The sequence below is a fragment of the Delphinapterus leucas genome, chromosome 6, assembly GCF_059928025.1.
Source record: "Delphinapterus leucas isolate spDelLeu-1000000601 "Yukka" chromosome 6, BTC_Dleu_Yukka2, whole genome shotgun sequence".
In the NCBI taxonomy this organism is placed as follows: Eukaryota; Metazoa; Chordata; class Mammalia; order Artiodactyla; family Monodontidae; genus Delphinapterus; species Delphinapterus leucas.
Genome location: NC_143134.1, coordinates 117,260,347 through 117,284,167, shown reverse-complemented (window position 1 = coordinate 117,284,167; position 23,821 = coordinate 117,260,347). Strand labels below are relative to the sequence as shown.

General features: G+C 55.6%; 1 protein-coding gene across 5 annotated transcripts in view; it reads left to right on the top strand.

Annotated features, from left to right (window-relative positions):
* EEIG1 (estrogen-induced osteoclastogenesis regulator 1) overlaps positions 1-23,386 on the top strand; it is a 36,623-nt gene extending 13,237 nt beyond the window's left edge. The window contains exons 2-11 of one of the 5 annotated variants that reach the window (XM_022578641.2): positions 10,918-11,038; positions 11,232-11,261; positions 13,781-13,897; positions 15,642-15,688; positions 15,845-15,999; positions 18,094-18,198; positions 18,287-18,482; positions 18,947-19,068; positions 19,164-19,233; positions 20,604-23,386. In XM_022578641.2, the coding sequence (XP_022434349.1) occupies positions 10,918-11,038; positions 11,232-11,261; positions 13,781-13,897; positions 15,642-15,688; positions 15,845-15,999; positions 18,094-18,198; positions 18,287-18,482; positions 18,947-19,068; positions 19,164-19,233; positions 20,604-20,649 (1,009 nt within the window). In that variant the 3' untranslated portion in view covers positions 20,650-23,386. Of the gene's footprint in view, positions 1-10,917; positions 11,039-11,198; positions 11,262-13,780; positions 13,898-15,641; positions 15,689-15,844; positions 16,000-18,093; positions 18,199-18,286; positions 18,483-18,946; positions 19,069-19,163; positions 19,234-20,603 lie in introns of all 5 variants that reach the window. The other 4 variants (XM_089913787.1, XM_089913789.1, XM_089913788.1 and 1 more) reach the window with 4 other exon arrangements.
* The last annotated feature ends 435 nt before the right edge of the window (positions 23,387-23,821 follow it).

Sequence of the window (23,821 nt, the reverse complement as noted above, 5' to 3'; positions counted from 1 at the left end):
CTGGCAGGGGCCAGATGCTGCTGGGCGGCCACATTGGCCACGTCACTGGAATGGAGGCTCTACCGCCCTGCAGCCCCTGGACAGATGCCTTGCCTGGTCCCCGGGGTGGGCCCCTCCCCAGGCGGCTGTACTCTCTTCTCTTCAGGGAAGCACAGGCAGATGTTGTCAATTTAAATTGTTTCCTTATTAGACTCTCGCCTTTCCCAGGCTGGGCTGGGTTTCATCAGCCGGGAACCTTGATTGCATCACTGTGACTGCATCACTGTGACTGCTCGTTCCTCCAGGGACCCGGCCAAGGACCAAGGTCGGGGAGATCACGGAGTGGGTGTGGCTGAGGAGGTGCAGGCTGGATGTTGTGACTGCCGGCCCAGCGGGGAGGGATTCGTGCGATGGAGCCTTGCTCTGGTTATCTCTCATCATGGGGGCAGAAGGGGAGGAATCCGGGGACCAGCCCTTTCAGGAACACAGGAGGGCAGTGGGGCTGGGAGTCCCTGGGGTCCCACTCAGTTCTCATGGATATGCCCTCGCTTAGCCAGGTGCCCAGCTCCTGCCTCAGAATCACCTGGGAGCTTGTTTAAAAAGTCCAGTCCAAGGCCTGCAGCAGTGGTTCTCAACCAGGGGTGACTTTGCCCCCGGACAGTTGGCAATATCTGGAGACATTTTTGGTTGTCACAGCTGGAGTTGTGCTATTGGCAGGATGCTGCCAAACATCCCGTAATGCACAGGACACCCCCCATAAAGTCCAGAATGGCTTAAAATGTCAGTGGTGCCGAGGCTGAGAAACCCTGCCATAACAGAGTCTAGTTCTGGCAGGGCCTGGGAATCTTCATTTGTGACAAGCCACGGAATTTTCAGTGTTGACTTGAGTCTGAGAAGCTCTGTCCTCCCAGGCCTCACCATCCCCACCCGTAGATAGTGGCCACAGTTGAGCTGCCCCCTGCCAGGCAAGCTCTGTGCTGGGTGTACGGTGGTGACCAGACAGGTGTGCAGACGAGTACTTGCAGCCAGGCTGCTGGGTAGGTGAGGGGCTAAGGGTGGGTCAGGCTGGAGCCCTTCCATGGCTCCCCACTGATAGCCCGGTTTCCCTTCTGTCAACTTCCTGCTCTGAGACCACTGCTGGCTGTGCCTTCACTCCGACTCCGGGGAGGGGCCCCAGATGGTCCCTGTCTGTGAGGACCCTGCGGGCCGTGGGCAGCCTGTGGCCAGGAGGTGGATCCCATGGAATTGACCCCTCATCACCTGCGTGATGGAGACTGGGGGGTGCTAAAGCTCTGAGATCTTGCTGCATTTCCTGGGCAGTGAGGCTGGTCTGGGCCAGGTGATAGGGATGTGGCAGTGAGCCACCCTCGGGGAGCCATGGAACCCGGACTCTGGGGTGGCCTTTTGCTGGGAGTCCCAAACTTCCCCATCTGAGAGGCCGAGGATGGTGGCTCACTTCAACCTGGTCTGCTGCTCTTCACAGCCTTTGAGGCATCTTGAGTTGTTGGGGCCCTGAGAAGAAGCATTCCCTCCTCCCAGGTCTCCACTTACCTTCCTGCTTCTGAAGGGAACCAACATGGGGAAGAGGTGAAGGTGTGGCCTTGGGTCAGCATCCAACCCTATTGTTCTGTCCAACCTTGCTTGGGCTTGTTCTGCCCTTCTCTGGACCTCAGTTTCTTCATCTGTAAAATGGGAATGATAATGGCACATACCTCCTTGGATTGTGGTAGTTGCTCATGTCTATAAAACACATGTCCTGTAGAACAAGCTCAATGAACAGGACTGGGTTTTACTGTTGATTAATTAAAGATGAACCCGGGAGGCAGGAGCGAGTGTTCTAGAGCGAGGGTCGCGCTCTGTGCAGCTCTGTCTTGAGCTGTGGGGAGGCAGTGGTGGCAGATAGGTGCCATCTGTGTGGGGCCCCGACGGTGGCCAGCTGCCTTTCTGAGTCACTGACACATGGTAGGGCAGGTGCTAGAAAGATGTGGCTACTACACACCCATCGTGCCGGTAGAATTCTTTACATTGCCTCTCTGGGTGAGCAGTGGAGAAAGGAGCTGGACACGGCACCGCAGGGTCACGCGACAGCCCCACGCAGTGGGTAGTGTCACCCTTTCACAGATGAAGTCCAGGCTCCCGGTGGTGGGCCTCCGGGTCACTCATGCAGCCCTACCCTCACCTGCCTGATTACCCCCGTCCCCCTGGCCTTCTCTTGCCTCTTCCTGAGAGCCACCTCCTTCCTTCTGGGTCTTCCCACCACCCGGGCCATCTCCCCGCGTCTTCACCCAGCCAACCGCAGCCTAGAGGTCCCAGCTATGGCGTCACTGCCCCGACCAAGTCAGGCCCCCAGTCTGTTCTGCTTCCTCGCAGCCCCTTCCACTTCCTTGGAGGCTGGCGGCAGTTGTCAGTTGCTTTTTGTGTGAGTCTGTCTCCCCGCTCGGCCGGGGGCTCCTGAGGAGGTCTGCTCCCGTTGTGTCCCCACACCCACGTGGGCCTGGCACCGAGCCGGCGTCCACAGTGAGGCTTTGTGGATGCATCACAGAGGCCCTGGTTGGGATCTGGGGCCAGGGGAGCTCCGAGGGAGACACCAGCCTGGTAGGATGCTCTGCTCTATTTCAGGACAACCCAGAAAGAGCCGAATTCTGCCAGCGGGCTGTGGTGGGTGGAGAGGGCTCGCCCTGCCTCTCTGGGATTTGGACATCTAATTGTGTATCTTAAAGCTAAAAACGAAACTCCCCTGAAAACCCAGTCTCTGTAATTACCTATCCCTGGCAGCATGGAGCTGGGGACTCAAGCCCTGAAACCCCAGGCTAGGGAGGCCATCTTCATCTCTTACCAAGGGGCGCCCGGTCCTGCCGGGAGGGTGAGTGTGGGCCCAGGCCTTGAATCAGGCAGATGGGCATTCACATCCCTTTGCTTTTGACCAGCTCTTCTAACCTCACACCCTTTTCTCATTTTTCAATTTCAAGTTCAATTACAGAAACAGTTCTTCGACAGACACAAAGACAGTTGGCCCTGCGAATGGTTCCTCACCCCACCTTAGCCAGACCCGCTCCGAGCTCCCTCCCTCCTTCAGCCATTGTCTCCTCCTGCCCCTTTGCAGGTGGAGCAAGCCGCTAGGCTTGGGAGCCCAGAGTCCAGGGCTCTGGACGGTGTCCTCTTTGGGCTTGGTGCCATCATCTTTACATTTCAGTTCTCGGCACATCCTGAGCCACATTAGCAGGGCAAGCGGGGGTTGGGGTGGGGGGCGGATGCACAGTCCTGTGTGTTCTTAATGAGCATCTTCTTTATGATTTTTCGTCAGAGATGCTCATTCGTTGTAATTTTTTCACGCTCTTCCTCTTTCTGGCTCACTGCACCTGGGGAGTTGGGGAATGTATGCAGAGATCCATGTTTCCCACAGAGGCCCTGTCCCTGCCCCCGGGGCCACAGTCCGTCGAGGTCATGGCTGGTGCCAAGCGGTGCTCAGCTTTCAGGATCCCGGTCGCCCTTCAGGGCTCTTGGCAGCGCTGCACTGGACCTTTGCTGTTCCTGGGGTGGCTTTTTGGCCTCTAGCCTCCTTGTGCCTTCTTTTTTTAATAAATTTATTTATTTATATATATATTTGGCCGCTTTGGGTCTTCGTTGCTGCGCGCGGGCTTTCTCTAGTTGCGGTGAGCGGGGGCTATTCTTTGTTGTGGTATGCGGGCTTTTCATTGCGGTGGCTTCTCTTGTTGCGGAGCATGGGCTCTAGGCGCACAGACTTCGGTAGCTGTGGCGCGCGGGCTCAGTAGCTGTGGCTCGTGAGCTCTAGACCGTAGGCTCAGTAGTCGTGGTGCACGGGCTTAGTTGCCCCGCGGCATGTGGTATCTTCCCGGACCAGGGCTCGAACCCATGTCCCCTGCATTGGCAGGCGGATTCTTAATGACTGCGCCACCAGGGAAGCCCCTCCTAAGCCTCTCCTCGTGCCTTCTTAAACATGTCAGGCATATTCCCACCTCAGGGCCTTTGCACTGACTGTTCCTCATGCCTGGACTGCTCTTCCCCCAGGCGTCTGTGTGGGTCACTCTCTCACCCCCTTCGGCTCTTTGCTCAGATGTCACCTTCCCATTAACACCTTCCCTGGCCGTCTTTCCCTCAGGCGCCCCCAACCCAGGCACTGCCTGCCTCCTTCCCTGTTCCTTTTTCCTCCATAGCACTTACCACCATCTTGTGTGTTTGCTTTATTTTGTCTGTCTCCTTCCTGCTGCCAGACTATAAGCCCCTTGAAGGCAGGAATTTCTGTTTTGTTCACTATTTATGTCCCTAGGGCCTTCAGTAGTACCTGGCACCTAATAAGTGCTTAGTAAAAGGTTTTTGAATGAATCAAGCCCCTGAGATTCCCTCAAACCTGGCCTGGCAAGCTCCCACCTGGGGCTCATGGTCCCCTGCTTGGCGTCTTAATTCCTGTCTTTTTTTTTAAATGAATGCCCCCTCACCCCGACCCCTGAGCCTGTGCTCATCTTTCATCTCCCCCCATTATCCCTGCCCTGTGCCTGAGACCCCATACCAACTGACTGAGGGTGCCCAGCTCCCTCTCTTCAGAGGGCTCTGGAGGCGGCTGCAGGGCTGAGTCCTGGCTGTGCCATCTCTGGCTCTGGACACAGATGGGCCTGGAGTCAAGACCGGGCTCTGCTCCTCACCACCCTGTAGCTGTGAGTGAGTTTCTCAGCCTTTCTGGGCCTCATTTTCCTCATCTGTAAAGTGGGCCATGATAACACCCAACTTGCAGCGTTCAGGAGTTCCAGGCAGCACACAGTAGGCCCACAGGGAATGGCCACTGCTGGGGTGTTTGTTTTTATCCTTGCTGTGACCTCCTGGGTGGGCCAGGGCGAGGCTCTGAGCTTCTTCCCATGGGAGTGGTGGCATTTAAGAGCGTGTGTTTAGAGCCCTGTGGAAACATGAGGGAGGCCCAGGGCTGATCCCGTGAGCCCTGCCCCTGCCCACCTTCCCACAGCGGGAGAGGAAACAGCCTGTTACCTGAGCCTGGGAGGGCTCCGCATGGCTTTCTCTGGCCAGGCCTGCAGGAACCACGGTCAAGCAGGCTTCCTGGCCGGGTGTTCCCGGGGCAGACTCACAAAGGGGAAGGGAGAGAGCCCACAATTCGATATCGGCTTTTGTTCCCGGACACTAATCCTAATTCTTCTGGGTGTTTCAACACGCCCAGCACTGTGAGCTTCCTCCTCAGGCTCCAGCAGCTGCTTCCAGCTCCTGGCTGGCTCGAGCAAGTGGAGGGGGTGGGCGGAGATCTGAGGGTCCACATGGGAGCCCTGGCCGGCCCCTAGCTTTCCCTGCTTTCAGGCTTGGGCCTTTGGCTGCTTGGGAAGTATTCTGCTCTTTTCACCCTTCCATTCACCTCCTCAGGGCTGCTTTCAGCCTCTGCCTAAAACCGGAATCCATAATGGTGAGACAGAGGCACTGTCAGAGGAAGATTCAAAGTTCTCACCATGGTCCAGCATGACCTACCCCTGTTCCCTCGACAACCTCGTCCCCTCTGCTCCCCTCCCCAGTCCCATTCAGCCGCTGGCCCCCATGCTGCTTCTCCACTTGCTAAGCTTGTTTCTACCTCAGGGCCTTTGCACTTGCTGTTCATGCATCAGGACAGCTCTTCCCCCAGTCTTTGCTCAGCCCACATCCTCACTTCACTCCAGACCTTGCTCAGACGTCACTGCCAAAGGGCTTTCCCTAACCACCTGCCCAAAGTAGCAGCCCCCACCTTCTCATCTCTATCCAGTACTCCCTACCCACCTTCCTTGTTCTGTTTTCTCCATTTTTCTCTCTTTATTTGAACTACCATGTTTTCGTTTTGGTAACAGCTTTATTAAGACGTAATTCACAGACCACACAATTCACCCATTTAAAGTGTACAATTTGGGGGCTTCCGTGGTGGCACAGTAGTTAAGAATCCGCCTGCCAACACAGGGGACATGAGTTCAAGCCCCGGTCTGGAAAGATCCCACATGCTGCAGAGCAACTAAGCCCGTGCGCCACAACTACTGAACCTGCGCTCTAGAGCCCACGAGCCACGACTACTGAGCCTGCACGCCACAACTACTGAAGCCCGCGCGCCTAGAGCCCGTGCTCCGCAACAAGAGAAGCCACTGCAATGAGAAGCCCGTGCACTGCGACGAAGAGTAGTCCCCGCTCGCCGCAACTAGAGAAAGCCCGTGTGCAGCAGCAAAGACCCGACAAAAATAAATTTTAAAAAAAAAAGTGTACAGTTTGGTAGTTTTTAGTATATTCACAGAGTTGTGTGACTGTCACCACAGTCAATTTTAGAACATTTTCATCACCCCAAAAAGAAACTCCATACCCATTGGCAGTCGTTCCCATTTTTTTCCCAGCTCCCCCATCCCCTGGCAATCATCAGTCTTTCTGTCTCTTATGGATTTGCCTATTCTGGGCACTTCATAGAAATGGAATCATACAATGTATAGTTCTTTGTGACTGGCTTCTTTCACTTAGCATAATGTTTTCAAGGTTAATTCACATTGTAGCACGTTTAGGTGCTCAGTTTCTTTTGATTGCTGAATAATATTCCATTGTATGGATATACCACATTTTATGTATCCACTCACCAGTTGATGGACATCTGGGTTGCTTTCACTTTTTGGCTATTATGAATAATGCTGCTGTGTACATTTGTGTACAAGGTTTTGTGTGGGCATATGCTTCATTTCTGTTGGGTATATACCTAGGAGTAGAATTGCTGAGTCATATGGTAACTCTATGGTTAACCTTTTGAGGAACTGCCAGACTGTTTTCCAAAGCAGCTGCACCAGTCTACGTTCCTACCGGCAGTGCGCGAGGGTTCCAATTTCTCCCCATCCTCATCAACGCTTATTATCTGTCTTGATTATAGCCATTTTAGTGGGTGTGAAGTGGTAACTTGTTATATAGTTTTGATTTGTTTTTCCCTGATAGTTAATGATGTTGAGCATCTTCTCATGTGCTTATTGGCCATTTATATATCTTTTTTGGAGAAATGTCTGTTCAGATCATTTACCAATTTTTAAATTGGGTTGTTTGTCTTTATTATTGAGTTGTAAGTGCTCTATATATTCTAGCTACAAGTCTCATATATATGATTTGCAAATATTTTCTTTCATTCTGTGGGTTGTCTTCACTATTTATTTATTTATTTATTTATTTATTTTGCGGTACGCGGGCCTCTCACTGTTGTGGCCTCTCCCGTTGCGGAGCACAGGCTCCAGACGCGCAGGCTCAGCGGCCATGGCTCACGGGCCCAGCCGCTCTGCGGCATGTGGGATCTTCCCAGACCGGGGCGCAAACCCGTGTCGCCTGCATCAGCAGGTGGACTCTCAACCACTGCGCCACCAGGGAAGCCCGTCTTCACTATTTTGATGGTGTTCTTTGAATGACAAAAATTTTTAAATTTTTATGAAGTTCAAAATATCTATATTTTTCTTTTGTTGCTTGTACTTTTGGTGTCATATCTAAGAAACTGTTGCCTAATACCAGATCATGAAGAGTTACCCCTGTGTTTTCTTCTAAGAATTTAATAGTTTCAGCTCTTAAACTTATGAATTACTTATTGTATACGGTATGAGAAATGAGTCCTGCTTTATTCTTTTGCACGTGAATATCTAGTTGTCCCAGGAACGTTTGTTAAAAAGGCTGTTCTTTCCCCCATTGGCACCCTTGTTGAAAATTAACTGACCATAAATGTGAAGGTTTACTTCTGGACTCTCAATTCTATTCTATTGATCTATGTGTCTATCCTTATGCCAGAACCACTCTTTCTTGATTATTGTAGCTTTGTAGAAGTTCTGCATTCAAGACATGTGAATCCCTTCTTATGTTCTACTTTCTCTAGATTGTTTAGATTATTCTGGTCCTTTGAACTTCTAAGATTTAGGATCAACTTGTCAATTTTCTGCAGAGAAGCCAGCCGAGATTTTGATAGGAATCATATTGAATTTTTAGATCAATTTGGGTGTATTATCATCTCTTTTTTTTTTTTTGTGGCTGTGTTGGATCTTCGTTGCTGCATGCAGGCTTTCTCTAGTTGCAGCAAGCAGGGGCTGTTCTTCGTTGCTGTGCATGGGCTTCTCATTGCGGTGGCTTCTCTTGTTGCGGAGCACGGGCTCTAGGCGCGCAGGCTTCAGTAGTTGTAGCACGCGGGCTCGGTAGTTGTGGCGCGCAGGCTCGGTAGTTGGGACGCACAGGCTTAGTTGCTCCGCGGCATGTGGGATCTTCCCGGACCGGGGCTCGGACCCGTGTCCCCTGCATTGGCAGGCGGATTCTTAACCACTGCGCCACCGGGGAAGCCCGGGAGTATTATCATCTTAACAATATTAAATATTTCAGTCCACGACTGTGGGATGTCTTTCCATTTATTTAGATCTTCTTGAATTTCTTTCAGCAATGTAGTTTGTAGTTTTCCAGAGTATACGTTTTGTACTTCTTTTGTTAAATTTATTCTTTTTGATACTATTGTAAATGAAATTGTTTTCTTCATTTCATTGTGGATGTTCACTAGTACTGTATATAGAAATAACTGATTTTTGTATATTGCAACCTGGCTGAACTCATGTATTCTAATAGTTTTTTTACTGGATTCCTTAGGATTTTCTACATACAAGATTAAGTCATCTGCCAAAAGAGGTAGTTTTCGTTCTTCCTTCCCACTCCCAGCAAAATGTAAGCTAGTCATTGCTGTGGCCCCAGTGCATAGAACAAGGACTGGCACACGACTGGTGCTCAATTATTTGAATGAATGAATGAGGCTGGGTCAGATGATGCTCCAGCCCAGGGTTCCCACTCCTCCTTTGGCACCTGCTTCCTGAGGGTCCCTGCCCATGTCCACTGGCAGGTTGGGAGCTCTCCCTTCCTCCCCCTCATCTCTAGCCCTGACCTTTTCTGTTTGTCCCCAGTCTGTGGGGGTTGCTGGAGCTCACCTTCCTAACAGGGTCAGAGCATTTTGGTGATTGGCCCCAGCCCAAGTTGCACAGTGAGTGTGAGGCTGCGAGCCCAGGTCTGCCCGACGAAGTCCTGTTGCTTCTTGTCACAGCCCTGGCAGGATGTGGGGAAGCCTTGGTCCCATCCTCAAAGACTTGTGGGGCTAGGAGGGAGCTCCTCATAGAGGCTTGGCTCGGGCGCTTTCATCGGCCGAGAAACCAAGAGTATGTTTGTTCCTCACTCATGCGATTCCCTCTGCCAGGAACCGTCTCCCCCGCTTGCTACTCCCCCCTCTTCATTCGGGTCTGAGCCTGAATGCCACCTCCCTGCAGCCAGTCACCTTCCCTGACTCACCCCTTCCCCCACCCTGTCCCGGTGACACTGAGTCATCAGTGGGGTGACTGTCAGATGTCAGTCTGTGAATCAAGTCCACCACAGCATCCAGCACCTGGCACATACTTGGGACTCAGAGACATGGGTAGACGCCTCGGGTGCAGATCAGGGCGCTGCTGGCTCCACAACCCCAGGGGGTTCTGTCTGCCAGGCTTTCCCGAGCCCCTGACCCGTGAACCACGGTGATGGCTGAGCGCTCTGACTCTGCAGTTGGACCGTCCTGAGTTCAGATCCTGCTTTGTCCATCACTGGGGGTGTGACCTTGGATGGTCTCCGGGAGCCTCAGTGCCCTCAGCTGTAGAAGGGGTGGCACAGAGTCTCCTTCCAGGGTTGCCGTGAGAAACAGGCCAGCCCGTGTTCAGGAGATGCTCAACCTGTGCTGACCCTCCGCCCACCAGCCCCCGTCTGGCCATTAACCCGAGCCCCTCCGGTCTCCAGGGTGTGGAGCGGTCACTTCCTCAGCTGTCCACTCGCCGTTCCTGTTAGGTGGGATGAGGCTGGAGATCATGTCTCGTACGCCTGCCCCTCCCTTCCTGAGCGCGTCCTGCCGTGGCAGGGGGGCTCATTTCCACCATGTGCCGCTGCCACCCCCGGGGCCCACTGGCCCCTGAGGCAGCTGGAGAGGCTCGGTGGACTGCTCCCACTGGCTCCCACTCACCCCCAGGGCACAGGGCGCCTCCCCAGTGGGGGGCGGGTGCTGAATTGGTGGGCTTGGTCGTGTTCCTCAGGTCCAGGAGGCGCTCCAGGGACTGGAAAGCCAGCACCCCCTCCTCGACCCTGCCCTGACCCAGCGGGGAGGGTTGAGCACGTGGCACCAGAGCCAGGCTGCCTGGGTTCAAGTCCCTGTTCTGCTCTGCCAGTGGTGGGCCTCGGGCCGGGATCTTAGCCCTAGAGCTCCCAGTTTCTTTGAACGTGGGCTTGGACTACAGGTAGTAGCTGCCCCAGACGGTTGCTGGGAGGGTTAGCGTGACCTTGGATCGCCAGCACTTGGAGAAGGCTCCTGTGGCAGCTGGTTTTGTGAAGTGCTTTGGGTGGTGCCTGGCGCACAGAAGTACCGTATGAGCATTAGCTGTTGTTGTTGTTGTTATTATTATCATTGTTATTATTGCTGGTGAAGAAGGGGGCTCTGGAGCCAGGCGGCACTGGGCTGAGGGCCAGCTGTTTCCTGGCTGGGCAGGACTGGGCAGTTTATCTAGCCTCAGTTTCTTCATGTGTAAAAAGGGCTGGGAGTCCATCCTGGGAGCACCGTTGTGAGGCTCACTTGAGATGGCCAGTGGCAGTCCAGCTGGAGGGAGGTAATGGCAGCCAAAGGAGCTACCCGAGACCCCAGAGCAAGGTTGGGGGTGGGACAGGCAGTGCTGGAAACAGACAGCTGCCCCCAGCCTGATCTCACCCTCGCCTTGTGTTTTTTCATTTTTTATTTTTATGTTTTTGTCGTTTGTTTTATAACACGTACACAAGCAGATTCTTGTTATGAAAATACAGTCACTTTGTGATACAAAGTGAAAAGTGAGAGTTTCCCTCCCCGTCCCAAAGGTAGCAGGGCCCTCACGTCCCTAAAAGTGGACCCTGCACCCTTGCACTCACTGTCCCTCTGATCCGCAGGGAGGAGGTGCAAGAGAACTGTGTGCGGTGGCGGAAGAGGTTCACCTTCGTGTGTAAGATGAGTGCCAACCCGGCCACCGGCCTGCTGGACCCCTGCATCTTCCGTGTATCGGTGCGCAAGGTGAGAGGCCAGGGGGCGCTGGTAGGGCCACTGGGCTGCTGGCTTTAGGCCCATGCCCTGAGTGAGTCAGTCAACCCCTTTTCTTGTCCCCCTTCCCTGGGAGTCAGATTGGGGGGTGGGGTGGACTGGGGAGACCCATGAGGTTCCTGGGATCCCCTAGTCATCCTGCTGCCTTTGTCTGTTTCCCATGCAGGAGCTGAAAGGTGGGAAGGCTTACTCCAAGGTAAGCGGGGCCATGTGAAGGGGCGGCGGGCTGGGACGGGATGGGTGGATGGGACAAGCATGAGAGAAGCTCCTAGACGAACCTCCACCCGCCTCTCTTGCCCCAAACAGAAGACGCCCCGCCCTCCATGAGATGTATTATTTTTTTGAAATATCTTTTTATTTTTAATTTATTTTTGGCTGTGTTGGGTCTTTGTTGCTGTGAAGAGTTGTGACTCACGGGCTCTAGAGCGCAGGCTCAGTAGTTGTGGCGCACGGGCTTAGTTGCTCCTCGGCATGTGGGATCTTCCCGGACCGGGGCTCGAACCCGTGTCCCCTGCATTGGCAGGCGGATTCTTAACCTCTACACCACCAGGGAAGTCCCAATTTTTTTGAAATACCTTTATTGATAGTCTTTGCACTTAACATAAAGGCAGTGGATGCTTGTTGCAGCACAAATGGGACAGAGGTTTTCAGAGTGAAAGGGTGGTTTCCACCCTATTTCTCTCTAGGCCTCCTCCTCAGACTCCACCATTTTGATTTGTTAGGGTCTTTCCAGACCTTTTTTTTTTTGTGTGGTACGCGGGCCTGTCACTGTTGTGGCCTCTCCCATGGCGGAGCATAGGCTCCAGACACCCAGGCTCAGCAGCCATGGCTCACAGGCCCAGCCGCTCTGCGGCATGTGGGATCTTCCCGGACCGGAGCACGAACCCGTGTCCCCTGCATCGGCAGGCGGACTCTCAACCACTGCGCCACCAGGGAAGCCCTCCAGACCTTTTAAGAAAAAAAAAAAAAAAATGCATGAAATATACGTCCAGAGCAGTGAATAAAACGTGTGCATATGGTTTAGAGGATCATACAAGGCACACCCTGTGTGTGTACTTGTGCACACGCAGGTGATATGATATTTAAATTCACAAGAGGGACTTGTTCTAAACAGATTCTGCAACTTGGTTTTTTACTTACCAATACATCATGGGCATGTTTTTGTGGCATCACAAATTTCCTTTTGCTGTCTAACAGCGGCGGGGCCCATCGTTTGGCTGGGTGAAGAGGGCTCGGCCAGGCCCCGCTGTTGCACATCTGTGTGGTTGCCGGGCTTTCCCTGTGCCCACAGACAGTTCAGGCCTACGCATTAAAACCTTTTCCACTGGGGAAGGTGGGGGAAGATGGCTCTGGAAGGGTTACCTCTGGCTTTGAATCAGCCTGCTCTGCCCTAAGGCCCCCTTCTCGTGGGGACTCTCGCCCACCCTCTGCGGCCTGGGGAGGCGCCCAGCAGCAGGGGATGGGCTCAGTCAGTCCAGAGGGGACATGCCTCTGCCTCACCTCACTCTGCGTGGAGAGCCCGAGGGAGGTGCTGTGCAGGGCGTGTTCCTTCCCACCGACCAGAGCCCAGGAAGCTCAGTGGACCAGGCCTTGTACTCTGCCTTGGCCGGGGCGCTGATGCCCTCTCCAGAAGCAGAGGGCAGGGTGGCTAGAACCGGGCTGTGGAAGATGCTCTCGGAGTGGAGATTTCTCCTCCTGTTGCTGCATGTGGGTGAAGGACAGCCAGGAAAGAAACTGCCGGCAAACAGCCGGAACTCCCACCTCCTTCCCCCTCCCCCCACAAACCTGCTATGTCACATGTCAGACCTGCCAGGCCCTTCCCTTCCGTTCTTTAATCAAACCTCCACCACAGGCTCAGCTCCCCTTAATCAGAGGAGGAAGCTGAGGCCCAGAGAGGTGGTGAGACTTGACGCTGATCAGGCCTAATGTCAGTTCTGGCTCTGCCGGTTAAGGTGTGTGAGCCCCTGAGCAAGTCACTTCCCCGCTCTGAACCTTAGTTTCCTTGTCTGAAGCATGTGCCCTAAGCTCTGCAGTAGAGACTTGCATGCAGCAGGTGCTCAATAAATGTCCCTGATTGGCTTGGTTCGTCTTCCAGGTGGCCAAGCCCAGCATCCCCCCAACCTCAACCTCCAGGTCTGGCAGACTTGGCTTCCACCCAGGAGGCCTTCTCAGCTCATACACCATGTTCTCACACTTTCTCGCTTCCCTCCGCATCCCTTGCTCCCTTCTGCATCGCAGGAGCAGCTGGGAGTTCCCACCAGCCCCTCACTCCAGCTCCCGCCAGGGTCTCCTGCTCACCCTGCAGTGCCCTCCACGCTTGCAGCCCAACGCCAAGTTCCCACGGGCCTTCCCTCCCCTCCTGTCCACTGGCCTGGTGGCTCCCACAGCACGGCCTTGTTTCCCAGGGAACAATGCGTCTGTGTCACAGACAACAATGTCCTTTCATCTCGGGCGCTGCCCTGGTGCACGCTGGGACACGGCACAAAGGGTGCTTTGTGCAGCTCAGGGATGTGAGCTCCTGGCTTTGCCACGTTGGAGCCGCCAGCCCGGGCCTCTGTCCTTGGGTGCCGGTTATGCAACAGTCATTCTGGGCCGTGGGGCGGGCCCGAGGGCTCTGCCTCCCCTCCCCATCCCACCTTGCCAAGCTAACCCTTGGGCTGCCAGCCATGCGCCCGCACTCCCCTCAGCCTCCCACCCTCTCCTCTGTCCCCACAGCTGGGCTTTGCCGACTTGAACCTGGCGGAGTTTGCAGGCTCGGGCTCCACAGTGCGCTGCTGCCTGCTGGAGGGATACGACACGAAGAACACCCGACAGGACAACTCCATCCTCAAGGTACCAGGGCTTTGCTGCCCCATCCACCCACTCCCACCAAGGGGCAGGGGCAAACGTGCTCCTTGTCAGAGTCCCCTGACGGTTGTTAAGAATACAGGTTCTCACCCCAGACAGGCAGTGAGAGACATTGGGAAAGACGTGGGCCCTGGGGTCAGGAAAGCACCATCGAAGGCCTGACTCAGGCACTGGCCTCAGTTTCCCCATCCATAATCAGGGTCAGGGGTGGACCCAATAGTCTCTTTAACGCTTTGGTGAGCACTTTCGGTGAGCTCAGCATGGCTGAGTGCTTACCACCCGTTATCTCGTGGTTTCTGACAACAGCCCCGTGGGGTGTGCTATCTATCATTGGCCCCAGTTTTGCACCGCAGGGGGCTGAGGCGCAGAGGTTCGATCATCCGCCTGGGTCACAAGCAGAGCTGGTACTTGAGCCTGCAGTCCAGCTCCTAACCACTGCCCACACGTTATGAGGCAGCCTGAGCTCCCAGAGCATCAGTGAGCAGATGGACTGCCATCCCCGGACCTGGCAGAGCCGGGCAGCTGCTCAGAGGGCCCAGCCACGGGAAGGCTTCCAGCCGGGGCATCATCCTCCCCCCAGGCAGCTGCCTCTTTGGCCTCTTGGGACAGAGATATCTGGGCATCCACTGCCAGCATGCCTCTCTTCCTCGTCCCCACACCCTTCCACCTGGCTGAGAAAACAGTCTTGTTGTAGCCACACCTCTGCGAGCTGGCCCAGCGGGAGCGTGTTATGCCTGGCAGAGCCAGGCAAGAGGTGGCAGGCAAGGGCTCTGGGGCGTCCTGGGCCTTTTGCCGAAGAAACCAGAGGCACCTGAAAAGGTCCAGGCTAGTTGTTGTGAGAGCCAAGCCCTTTCAGCCTTGCCCCAGTGGCCCAGTGCATCCTCAGGCCAGATCAAGGCCCCAGGGGCAGGTGGCCTCCAGTTCAGGGCCATCTCCCCCACATCCTGTCTGCAGGGCCTTGAGCAGTCCCTTCCCCTGAGTCTGAGTCTCAGTTCCCTCGTCTACAGCTTGGGGCCATCACGTACTTTGTAGGTTGCTATCATGGCCAAGTGAAACAATCCATTAAAAACAAAGCCTCACCCCAGCGGTCAACATTTTTGTCAGAGGTGTCCCTGTGATCTGAGCACCTCTTTCCCACCCCATCACCCCTCTGCCTGTCGCTCCGCCCCAGCCCAGATTTGGGGACCCAAACCTTGCCCTGCTTAGACCATTGCCAAAATCTTTGCCCGAGTGGATGTTACATTTCTAATGGCTTCTTGCTTTACTTTATTCAACAAACTTTCACAAGCCCCTGCCCTCTGTGTTGGAATCTGTGAACCCCTCCCCACCGCGTAGGCATTGAGAGCTTCCCTCCCACCTGCTCACCTGCTCTGAGGGCTGCGAGGGGCGCAGAGGATAGAGAGTGTCTGCGGCTCCTCCCTTGAGGGCCTCACAGTCTGTTTGTGGTTTTGCAATGACAGTAGCTGACATTCCCTCCTCACTCACCCCGTGCCAGGTGCCCAGCATCCTCTCCACTATTCCACGAGGTAGGCGTTAGGATCAGTTTTGTCCTCTGCACGAGGAAACTGCGCTTCACTGAAGTTTGGTGGCTTTGCCAGGGCCAGCAAGGGACAGAGATAGGATCAGAGTCCAAGTGCATCTGAAGCCAGAGCAGGGAGGCCACAGGGAGGCCGGGCGCCTGGGTCGGGGGGTGGATGGGGCGTGGCTGATTCCTCCGGCTTTTGCACAGGTCACCATTGGAATGTTCCTGCTCTCTGGAGACCCCTGCTTCAAGACGTGAGTGCTGGTACAGGGTGCCGGAGGGGTGGGGGCTCTGTCCTGGACACGGGGAGGGGGGACAAGGGACTGTCCCCTCCTCCAGGCTCTTGGGTTCCCCTGTCTTCTCCGACCCCAAAGTGGGGCACTCCGGTCACACGCATCTGTCTTCCCAAGGCCGCCGTCCACTGCCAAGTCCATCTCCATCCCAGGCCAGGATTCCTCCCTGCAGCTGACGTGTAAGGGTGGCGGGACCAGCAGCGGTGGCAGTGGCACCAATTCCCTGACAGGGTCCCGGCCACCCAAGGCCCGGCCCACCATCCTCAGCTCAGGTACTGTTCCTCACATGCCCTCCCTACCCCTCCCATGGCCGAAGGCTTTTACCTCCCCATATCCCTAGGTCCCAAGGGGGATGCTTGCTGAGAAGGGAAGGCTAGTGGGATGGCGTGTACCCACCCACGCTTCCATTAGGCAGGCGTCTGAGCCCCTCCTGTGATCTGGGCTCTGTGTGTGGCCCCAGGACCACAGCAGCGCCCTGGACCGAGACTAACCGGGTCCCTGGCCTAGCAGGAGAGACGGGTGTCAATGAGACAATAAATATGTCAAATGCATGTCCACCTACAGCTGTGACGAGAGGTGTCAGAGAGACACAGAAGGTGTCCGCCTGGGGATGACCGGGGAAAGCTCCCTGAAGGGGTGTCATTTGAGCTGAATCTGGGGTGTGGTGTGCAGTGTTCCTGGCAGAGGGATGTCCTATGAGCTCCTGCTCTGTGACTGGCTGCATGACCTTGACTGGTCGTTCTGCCTCTCCAGGCCTCAGCGTCCTCCTCTGCAAAATGGGATCAGCAGTAGCAATCACATCTTGGGTTGCTCTGGGGATGAACTGAGCAAACGTACGTGCGCGCCTTGCCTGGCTCATAGTGTGTCCTCTATTTCCCAGCACGTGTTTTGTTAAATTATCATTATTACTAATATTATGAAAAATGCAAATGAGCTTGAATCCCCAGAGGAATCAGTGCGGCAATTAAGAGGGGGAGGTGATACCAGGAGAGAAGGCTCCAGCCTGCACCACCCCCCAACCCTGGGTGCTGTGCAGGGTGAAGCAGGCCCCTCTGAGCATGAGCCTTGACCTCTGCACCCCTTCCCTGGGGGTGAGGTCAGGGCTGGGAGGAGGACTACCCCTTAGCTGATCAGTAAGCAAGGCGGCACGCGGCGGCCCTGATTTGTGCCGCAAGAGCAATTAGGGCACAGGGCCTCAGGCCCTGTTTGCTGGGTGATTCTGCCCCCAGGGGATGGGAGCAGTGAGGGACCCTCTGACCCCAAGGGCCAGCTTCCCTCCACTCCCGTTTTTCCTGCACACCCAGCCTAGTGTGGCCCAGAGCTGGGGGCTGCATGCAGGAATGGGGGCTCCCCAGCTCCATTGCTCTCTCCAGCTTCAGGGTGGGGGTCCCCAGAGGAGAGATCTGGGGACCAGGCCACTCCAGCAAATATGGGGCCTTTTGTGCAAAGTAACAGAGGTGCCTCTCCCACGGGGGGTGGGATTTGAGCCCCCCCAAGCCTCTATAGCTGGTTTTCTGCCTCTCGCTCTCCCTCTTCTGCAACTCCTCAGATGTGGAGAACCTGCTGACTTGAAAAGCCATGTGGCTTTGGGTGGGGACACAGGCAGGCCTGGGGTCCATCCTATGGCCTGGGTGTGCTCATCTCCGAAGAGAGGATGGATGAGTCCTTGCTTCCTGTGTGGGTGGGGTGGGGCTACTCATGGAGCGCTGGGCAGACCCCACCTGGTTCCCTGGAATCTCCTGCTGTCACTGCCTGAAAGTGTGTTCCCCGCCTTCCGCACCCCCTTATTCACTCCACTCCAGCTACACTGACCCAAGCCCATTCAAGCCTCAGGGCCTTTGCTTATGCCGTTCCCTCTGTCTAGAAGGCCCTTCCCCTGATGCTGCTTCCTTCTGGCTTGCTCCCTTCCACGCATCCTGAAGGTTTCGCATTAAGGCCACCTCCTCAGAGAAGCCTTCCCTGATTCCAGACTGGGTCAGACCGCCCCCCCGCCATACGCTCCCTACTCTGCGTCATTAGCCAGTTGTGGTTAATCGTGGGTCATTTTTGTTCAACATACTTCTTTCCCACCACTGGTGCCTGTGACACCACGTCTCCTGTTCCCAGCACCCGGTAGAGCGCCCAGCGTGGAGGATGTCCCCAGCAGATATTTGTGGAATGAACGAATGACCCGGGGTTCGAGTGGTGACCTGCAGCTCGGGGCAGGTTGCTGCTTCCCTGGACCTCAGCTTTTCAGTCTCTTAAATGGAAATACATAATGTGCTCTCCACCCCCCCACCCCCCACCCACCCCCCCACACTCAGTGAGAGGAGGAGCAAGGGCGAGGGCGGGCACACTGGTAACCCCTGCCCCTACCCGGCTTCCAGGGGTGCCAGAGGAGCCGGACCAGAACCTCTCCAGCCCCGAGGAGGTGTTCCACTCCGGCCACTCCCGCAACTCCAGCTACGCCAGCCAGCAGTCCAAGATCTCTGGTGAGTGCCCGCCCGGCCCCTTGCCCTTGGCCTTCCACCTTCCCCGGCCCCCGGCTCCCAGTAATCAGCGTCCCCGACTGCCCCCCAGGCTACAGCACCGAGCACTCGTGCTCCTCCAGCCTCTCGGACCTGACGCACCGCCGGAACACGTCCACCAGCAGCAGCGCCTCGGGCGGCCTCAGCATAGCTGTGGAGGGTCCCGAGGGCAGCGAGCGTGAGCATCGGCCCCCCGAGAAGCCGCCGCGGCCACCCCGGCCCCCACATCTGTCGGACCGCTCGTTTCGGTAAGTCTCACCATACGTGCTCCTGGAGAGCAGACCCCGCCGGTGGCTCCCTGAGCCTCTGCTCCTCTACCTGTAACAGAGGGACAAGGGGGCCCCTGCCGCAGTGGTGTGGGCATGGCTATTCAACCAGCTGATGCTCACAGGCGCGGCGCCCCGGCCTGGCACGCATGCTCAGTGAGCGGTTGCTGCGTGCGGTTTAGTGTCCCCTCTGTCCCCGCCTGCTCCCTTGCTCTGCAGCCTCTCAGAGGCTGGTACTTAACCTCTCAAGGCCTCCGTGGCCTCCTGTGTAAAACCAGGTCGTAGCAGCGTCTGCACGTAGGGTTTGATGTGAAGGTTAAATGAACACAGTCTGGAGCAGCTCTCACGGGAACTTGGAGCATCCTGAGTGCTGCGGGGGCTCAGCCCTGTCGTCGTCGTGCCTGTTGCTGCCCTGACTGTTGTGACTCTGCCCCGCCCCGCCCCAGGAGGAAGAAGGACTCCGTGGAGAGCCACCCGACCTGGGTGGATGACACGCGGATTGACGCTGATGACATCGTGGAGAAGATCATGCAGAGCCAGGACTTCACGGACGGCAGCAATACTGAGGGTGAGCTGCCCGCGCCGGCGGGCCAGGGACGATGCCCAGGGGCTCCCTGGTGGCGCCGCTCCGCTCAGCCCCCATCCTTCCCTGTGTCCCCACAGACAGCAACCTCCGGCTGTTCGTGAGCCGCGATGGCTCCACCACCCTGAGTGGCATCCAGCTGGCCAACAGGTAGGGCTGAAGGTTCTGGGTGGGTCACGAGTGTGGCTCTGGGGCATAGTGGTGAGAGGATATGGCCTCTGCAGCCCACTGACCTAGCTTTGAATGCCAGCTCTTGTCAGTGTGACCTTGAACCAGTCACTTCTCTCTGAGCCTCAGTTTCCCCATCTGTCAAATGATGTGGACCACACCACCTTACCTGGAAACCTGGGACAAAGGCCCTGGGTTTGGTTTTGGGGGTTCTGAGGAAGCTTGGTAAGTGCCTGGCACAAGGCTTGGCACACGGCAGGGGATTAATACATCTTTATTCTGGATTCTACTTTTCTTTCCCTTCCTCCTGGATCTGGGAACTCCTAAAAAAATGATGACTCGTTTATTTACTGAACAAATATTTATTGCACACCAGCTACACACCAGGTACTGAGCTATCCCTAGGTGCTGGGGATACGGCAGTGAGCAACACAGATTTCTGCTGCATGGTGTTCAGAGACAAGGAGGTGGTAGGATCAAACTTGGACTTGAACTCTACAGTTTTAGAGTGCCCTCTCACGATCATTCACTTACAGCATGCTTGCTGTGTGCCTGGCTCACTGAATGAATGAATGAATGAGTGGTAGAGATTCCCACCTGCGGGGCTGTGCTGAAGCCTTTTCCCCTGGTTCCTGTGGGCCCCATCTCCAAGGGGTCTTTGCTGGGCCATGCAGGGTCTCCAGACCTCTGGTGCTGCTCTGCTGACCCCTACTGGCTGAGGCTTGATATTGCAACTGCCATCTTTCCATGGTCGCCTCAGCTGCCCCGGGTGGGGTGGGCAAGAAGGAAACAGAGGGCACCTCCTTCGGGCTTTGTGACATCCCTCTCTATCCCCCTCTGAGGATGAGGAAACTGAGATGCAGGACGGGAAGAACCGATCTATTTGGCATCAAGGTCATTGCAGAGCTGTATGCTGAGCCCTGAATGTCCACAATCCCAGGGGTGGCCCTGGCCTCCCTCAGTGGGGAGAAGAGCCGATAAGCTCCCCAACCTTCTACTGCGCTTTTAGCAAGCCTCGTAATCCCTCTGAGCTTCAGTTTCTTCACCTGTCAAGTGGGGCTAGCTGCAGGCCCTCCCTGCCAGAGTTGTCGTGAGGATGGGCGCAGCACACCCCAGCGTGAGAGCTGCCGGTGCTCAGGAGGGCTTGGGGCATGGTCTCTGCCAGCTCTGCACTCCTACAGACTCCGATACTTAACATCTGTGTTGCCCTGGGCAAGTGATTCAACTTCTCTGAGCCTCAGTTTCTTTCTCTGCAAAATGGGGCCTGCTTGTGAAGCACTCCCAAGGGCCTGGCCCAAAGGACCTGGCGCAAAGGACCATCAGATGACAAGCTGACCTGTCTCTCCCCGCAGGGTCTCCTCTGGGGTCTATGAGCCAGTCGTGATTGAAAGCCATTGAGGAGCAGGCGTCCAGGCTGGAGAAGGACCCTGCCTTCACAGGCGTCCAGACCCAAGTCATTCCACAAGGGACCTTCCCCTTCGGATCACCATCTGTGCCGCATTTCATCTGTGCCTGCTCCATGCACTCCAGCCCCAAAGCATCATTCCATTGACCTCCCATCATTGCTGGGACGCTCATGGTCCGCCAGGGCCCCGGGCACCACTGTGAATATTCTCCTCTGAACCACTAGAGGGCTGGACACATGGGCCCGTGAAGCAGGTGGGCCAGACAAACGCGGCGGGGACTGCCCCTCTGGACACCCACCTGGCCCCTCGGCGAGGACATGCAGCAGCTCCTGCACATGCAAGGATGCTTGTGGCTGAGGGGCCTCTTGTTCTGTGTCCCTGCTCACTCCAGGAGCACTGGCCCAGCCAGTGGCCCTGGCAGGGCCTTGCTCCATTGTTCCCTTGCCCTTGGGGGGCCAGTCCACCCCTGGAATCCTGCCACCATGGCCCTCTGACTGCTCAGTGCTTCAGCTGTCCCTTCCCTGTGTCCCGGGGGACCTGCTGGCGGCCTCCTCCTGGGAACCAAGACCTCAAACCCCACCCACACTCCAGATTGAGACCCCACCTCCCCCTGCAACGAATGTTCTCCTGCTGCCCTGGCAGCCTGCACTTTGCACACGCTTGTCTCCAGCACAGCGCCCTGGCCCTCACCTGCCTGTGCTCTGAGCCCTTCCCAAGGATTCCTGGGCGCTGCCTGCTGTGCAGTCAGCAGCCCAGCCCTAGCAGCCCGGCTGGAACGTGGCACTGCCCCTCCCCACTCCAGTTAACTCCAGCTCAGGCCCGAGCCCCATGCTGAGAAAGGTCTGAGCGTGGACGGTGGTTCCCCTCTGCCCGGGACTGGATCCTGAGCAGCTGGCTTCCAGTAGAAAGCCAGGGCAGGTGCCTCCCAAGCCCTTGGAGGTCAGTGGCCTGGCTGGGCTGGGCTTGGCAGGCAAAGCGCCCTTTCTCTCCCTCAGGGTCAGCTGGCCCAGGCCGGGGCCTGTGCTGGAGAGGCAGGTGGGCTGTGACTGGACTGGCCTGGAGCTGGCTTCCTGGCCAGAAAAGCCTCAGCCATCCTCTGAAAGCATCCCCTCTCTGGGCAAGGGCGAGGTGGGGTCCATTAATGGGGTTTTCCCAGCGGGGGGGCAGTCTGGCCCCGCCCCCCCCAATCCTCTGCTCTCAGCACTTTCCCGTCCTAGTCCTCGTTACTTGCTTGAAGGTGGGTTCTGACTGCCGGCCAGTCCCTGGACAGACCCCCTGCCGCTCTTAAATTTCACTCATTTTGTATAAGCCCAGCAGGCTGGTGTTTACTTAGCCCTATACCTTTTTCCTTTTCTTGCCTCTTTTTTTCCTCTTTTTTCCTTCTTTCCTTCCTTCCTTTCTTTTTCTTTTCGTTTTTAGAGTTCACAGTTTGGTATCTTCTCCTCCCCCAGGTGAGGGGAGGTGGTTCTGTTCTCTCCCTACCCGCTGGCTGGGTCCCAGCAGGGCTGGGGATCTGGGTGGGGGCAGATGGGGGTGTCTCCTCCCCAGGCTGGGAGGGGTCCTTGCCCTTCTGCCCCACTGGCAAGAATTGGAGTCTTGGTGTTGGAACCTCCTGGCGTTGGGACCAGAGCATTTCTAGGATTTTTGTTGTTGTTGTTTTTAATTACCTAACTTTTAGAAAATGAATGTTCGAAGGTGCCTGCTGAGGCAGGACGGAGCATTTGCTCTGGCTGGAGAAGGCTCTGGTCAGCTCTGCGGGTCCCTTCCTGCCCCACAGACACCTGGCACTTTAAAAGGGAGCTGGCCGCACTGTCTCCAGTTGAAGTGACCCCCAGAAGATGGGGGAATGCTGTCCTTCCCTTCTGTATCTTCATGACCTCAGCCCAGTGAGGAAATGCATTCAGGGTGTATTTGGGGTCTGATTCAAAGTTCTGGGGCTTTAGACATAAAATAGCTGGCTTTGGTGCTGTTGGGGAGAATTCCCCAAACCAGGAACCCCAGCCCCACCCTAGGCGAGGTCTGAACTTGACAGTCACCCCAGAAGGAGACAGAGCCTGCCACACCCTCCCACGCTAGGCCCTGGGCCAGGGTAATTGGACTAACAGAATTCAGCCACAACCAAATTAATGCTGGCTGGAGCCGGAGGCCTGGAGCCCCTGGCCTCATCCCCACGTTGGAGCTCATTCTTCGGCCCTATGGTCCCCTCAAGCTCAGTGAATTCCCATTAGGTGCCCACAGCTCTGGACTTAAAATCCTATATAGAGAGAGATAGAAAGAGTATATTAGAGATATTTTTGGAAAGGAATTGGTCTATGCAATGCCAGTTTGGAATCTTCTTGAAAGACAGTTTAACATTTTTACTAGGAGATTTAAAGAAAAGAAATAAAGGTCTACAATATTTTTAGTTTTTTTTTTTTAGTTTTTTTTTTTCTGGTCACCCCACAAACTGACCACATGGCATGACCTGCCAGGACGGAGAATGTCCACGGCTTCCTCTCTTTAGGGAGGTGAGCAGGGAGATGGGGGGAGGGGAGGTCTTTTTTTTTTTTTTAACACCCCTCCTTTCTAACAATGTTATACCACCACCCCCTGATTCAGTGGCCTGTGTTTGTATCTCTGTCCCAGCTTCTATTGTAGAAAATAACATTGTAAAGGGAAATCAGCCTAGTGTCAGTGTCTTGGTTTGGGGGGAAAAAAATTAAATGTTGCAGTTTTTGTTTGTTATGGCATGTTGGCTTTTGTTTGTTTTACTGAGTTGAAGTCGGGATCACAGACGGCATCAGAAGGAAGCAGGATGTATAAGGTGACATGCTGGGGGTGGGGGAGATGTCGGTGGCCAGGTTCTCAAAGTCCTGACTGTAGTTATCAGAATTACCACCAGTTATTACTCCAGGTTCCTGGGGAGGAAACGGATGCCCAGAAGGGCAGTTTCTTGCCAGTCTCACACCTACGAGGTGGCAGCTCTGACCTCAGAGCCCAAGTTCTACCTCCCTAGAGTCAGCTATCCTCTAACAGGCATGCCTGAGGACAAACAACTGTGCCTCAGTTTTCTCAGCTGCAAATGGGGTTGTGAATCAAATGAGAAAGTGGGTATACAGGCCTTCCTAGGGAGCTAGACACTGGGAGGTGCCGAGCGTTTCCCCAGCCTCTCTAAAGCCACAGGC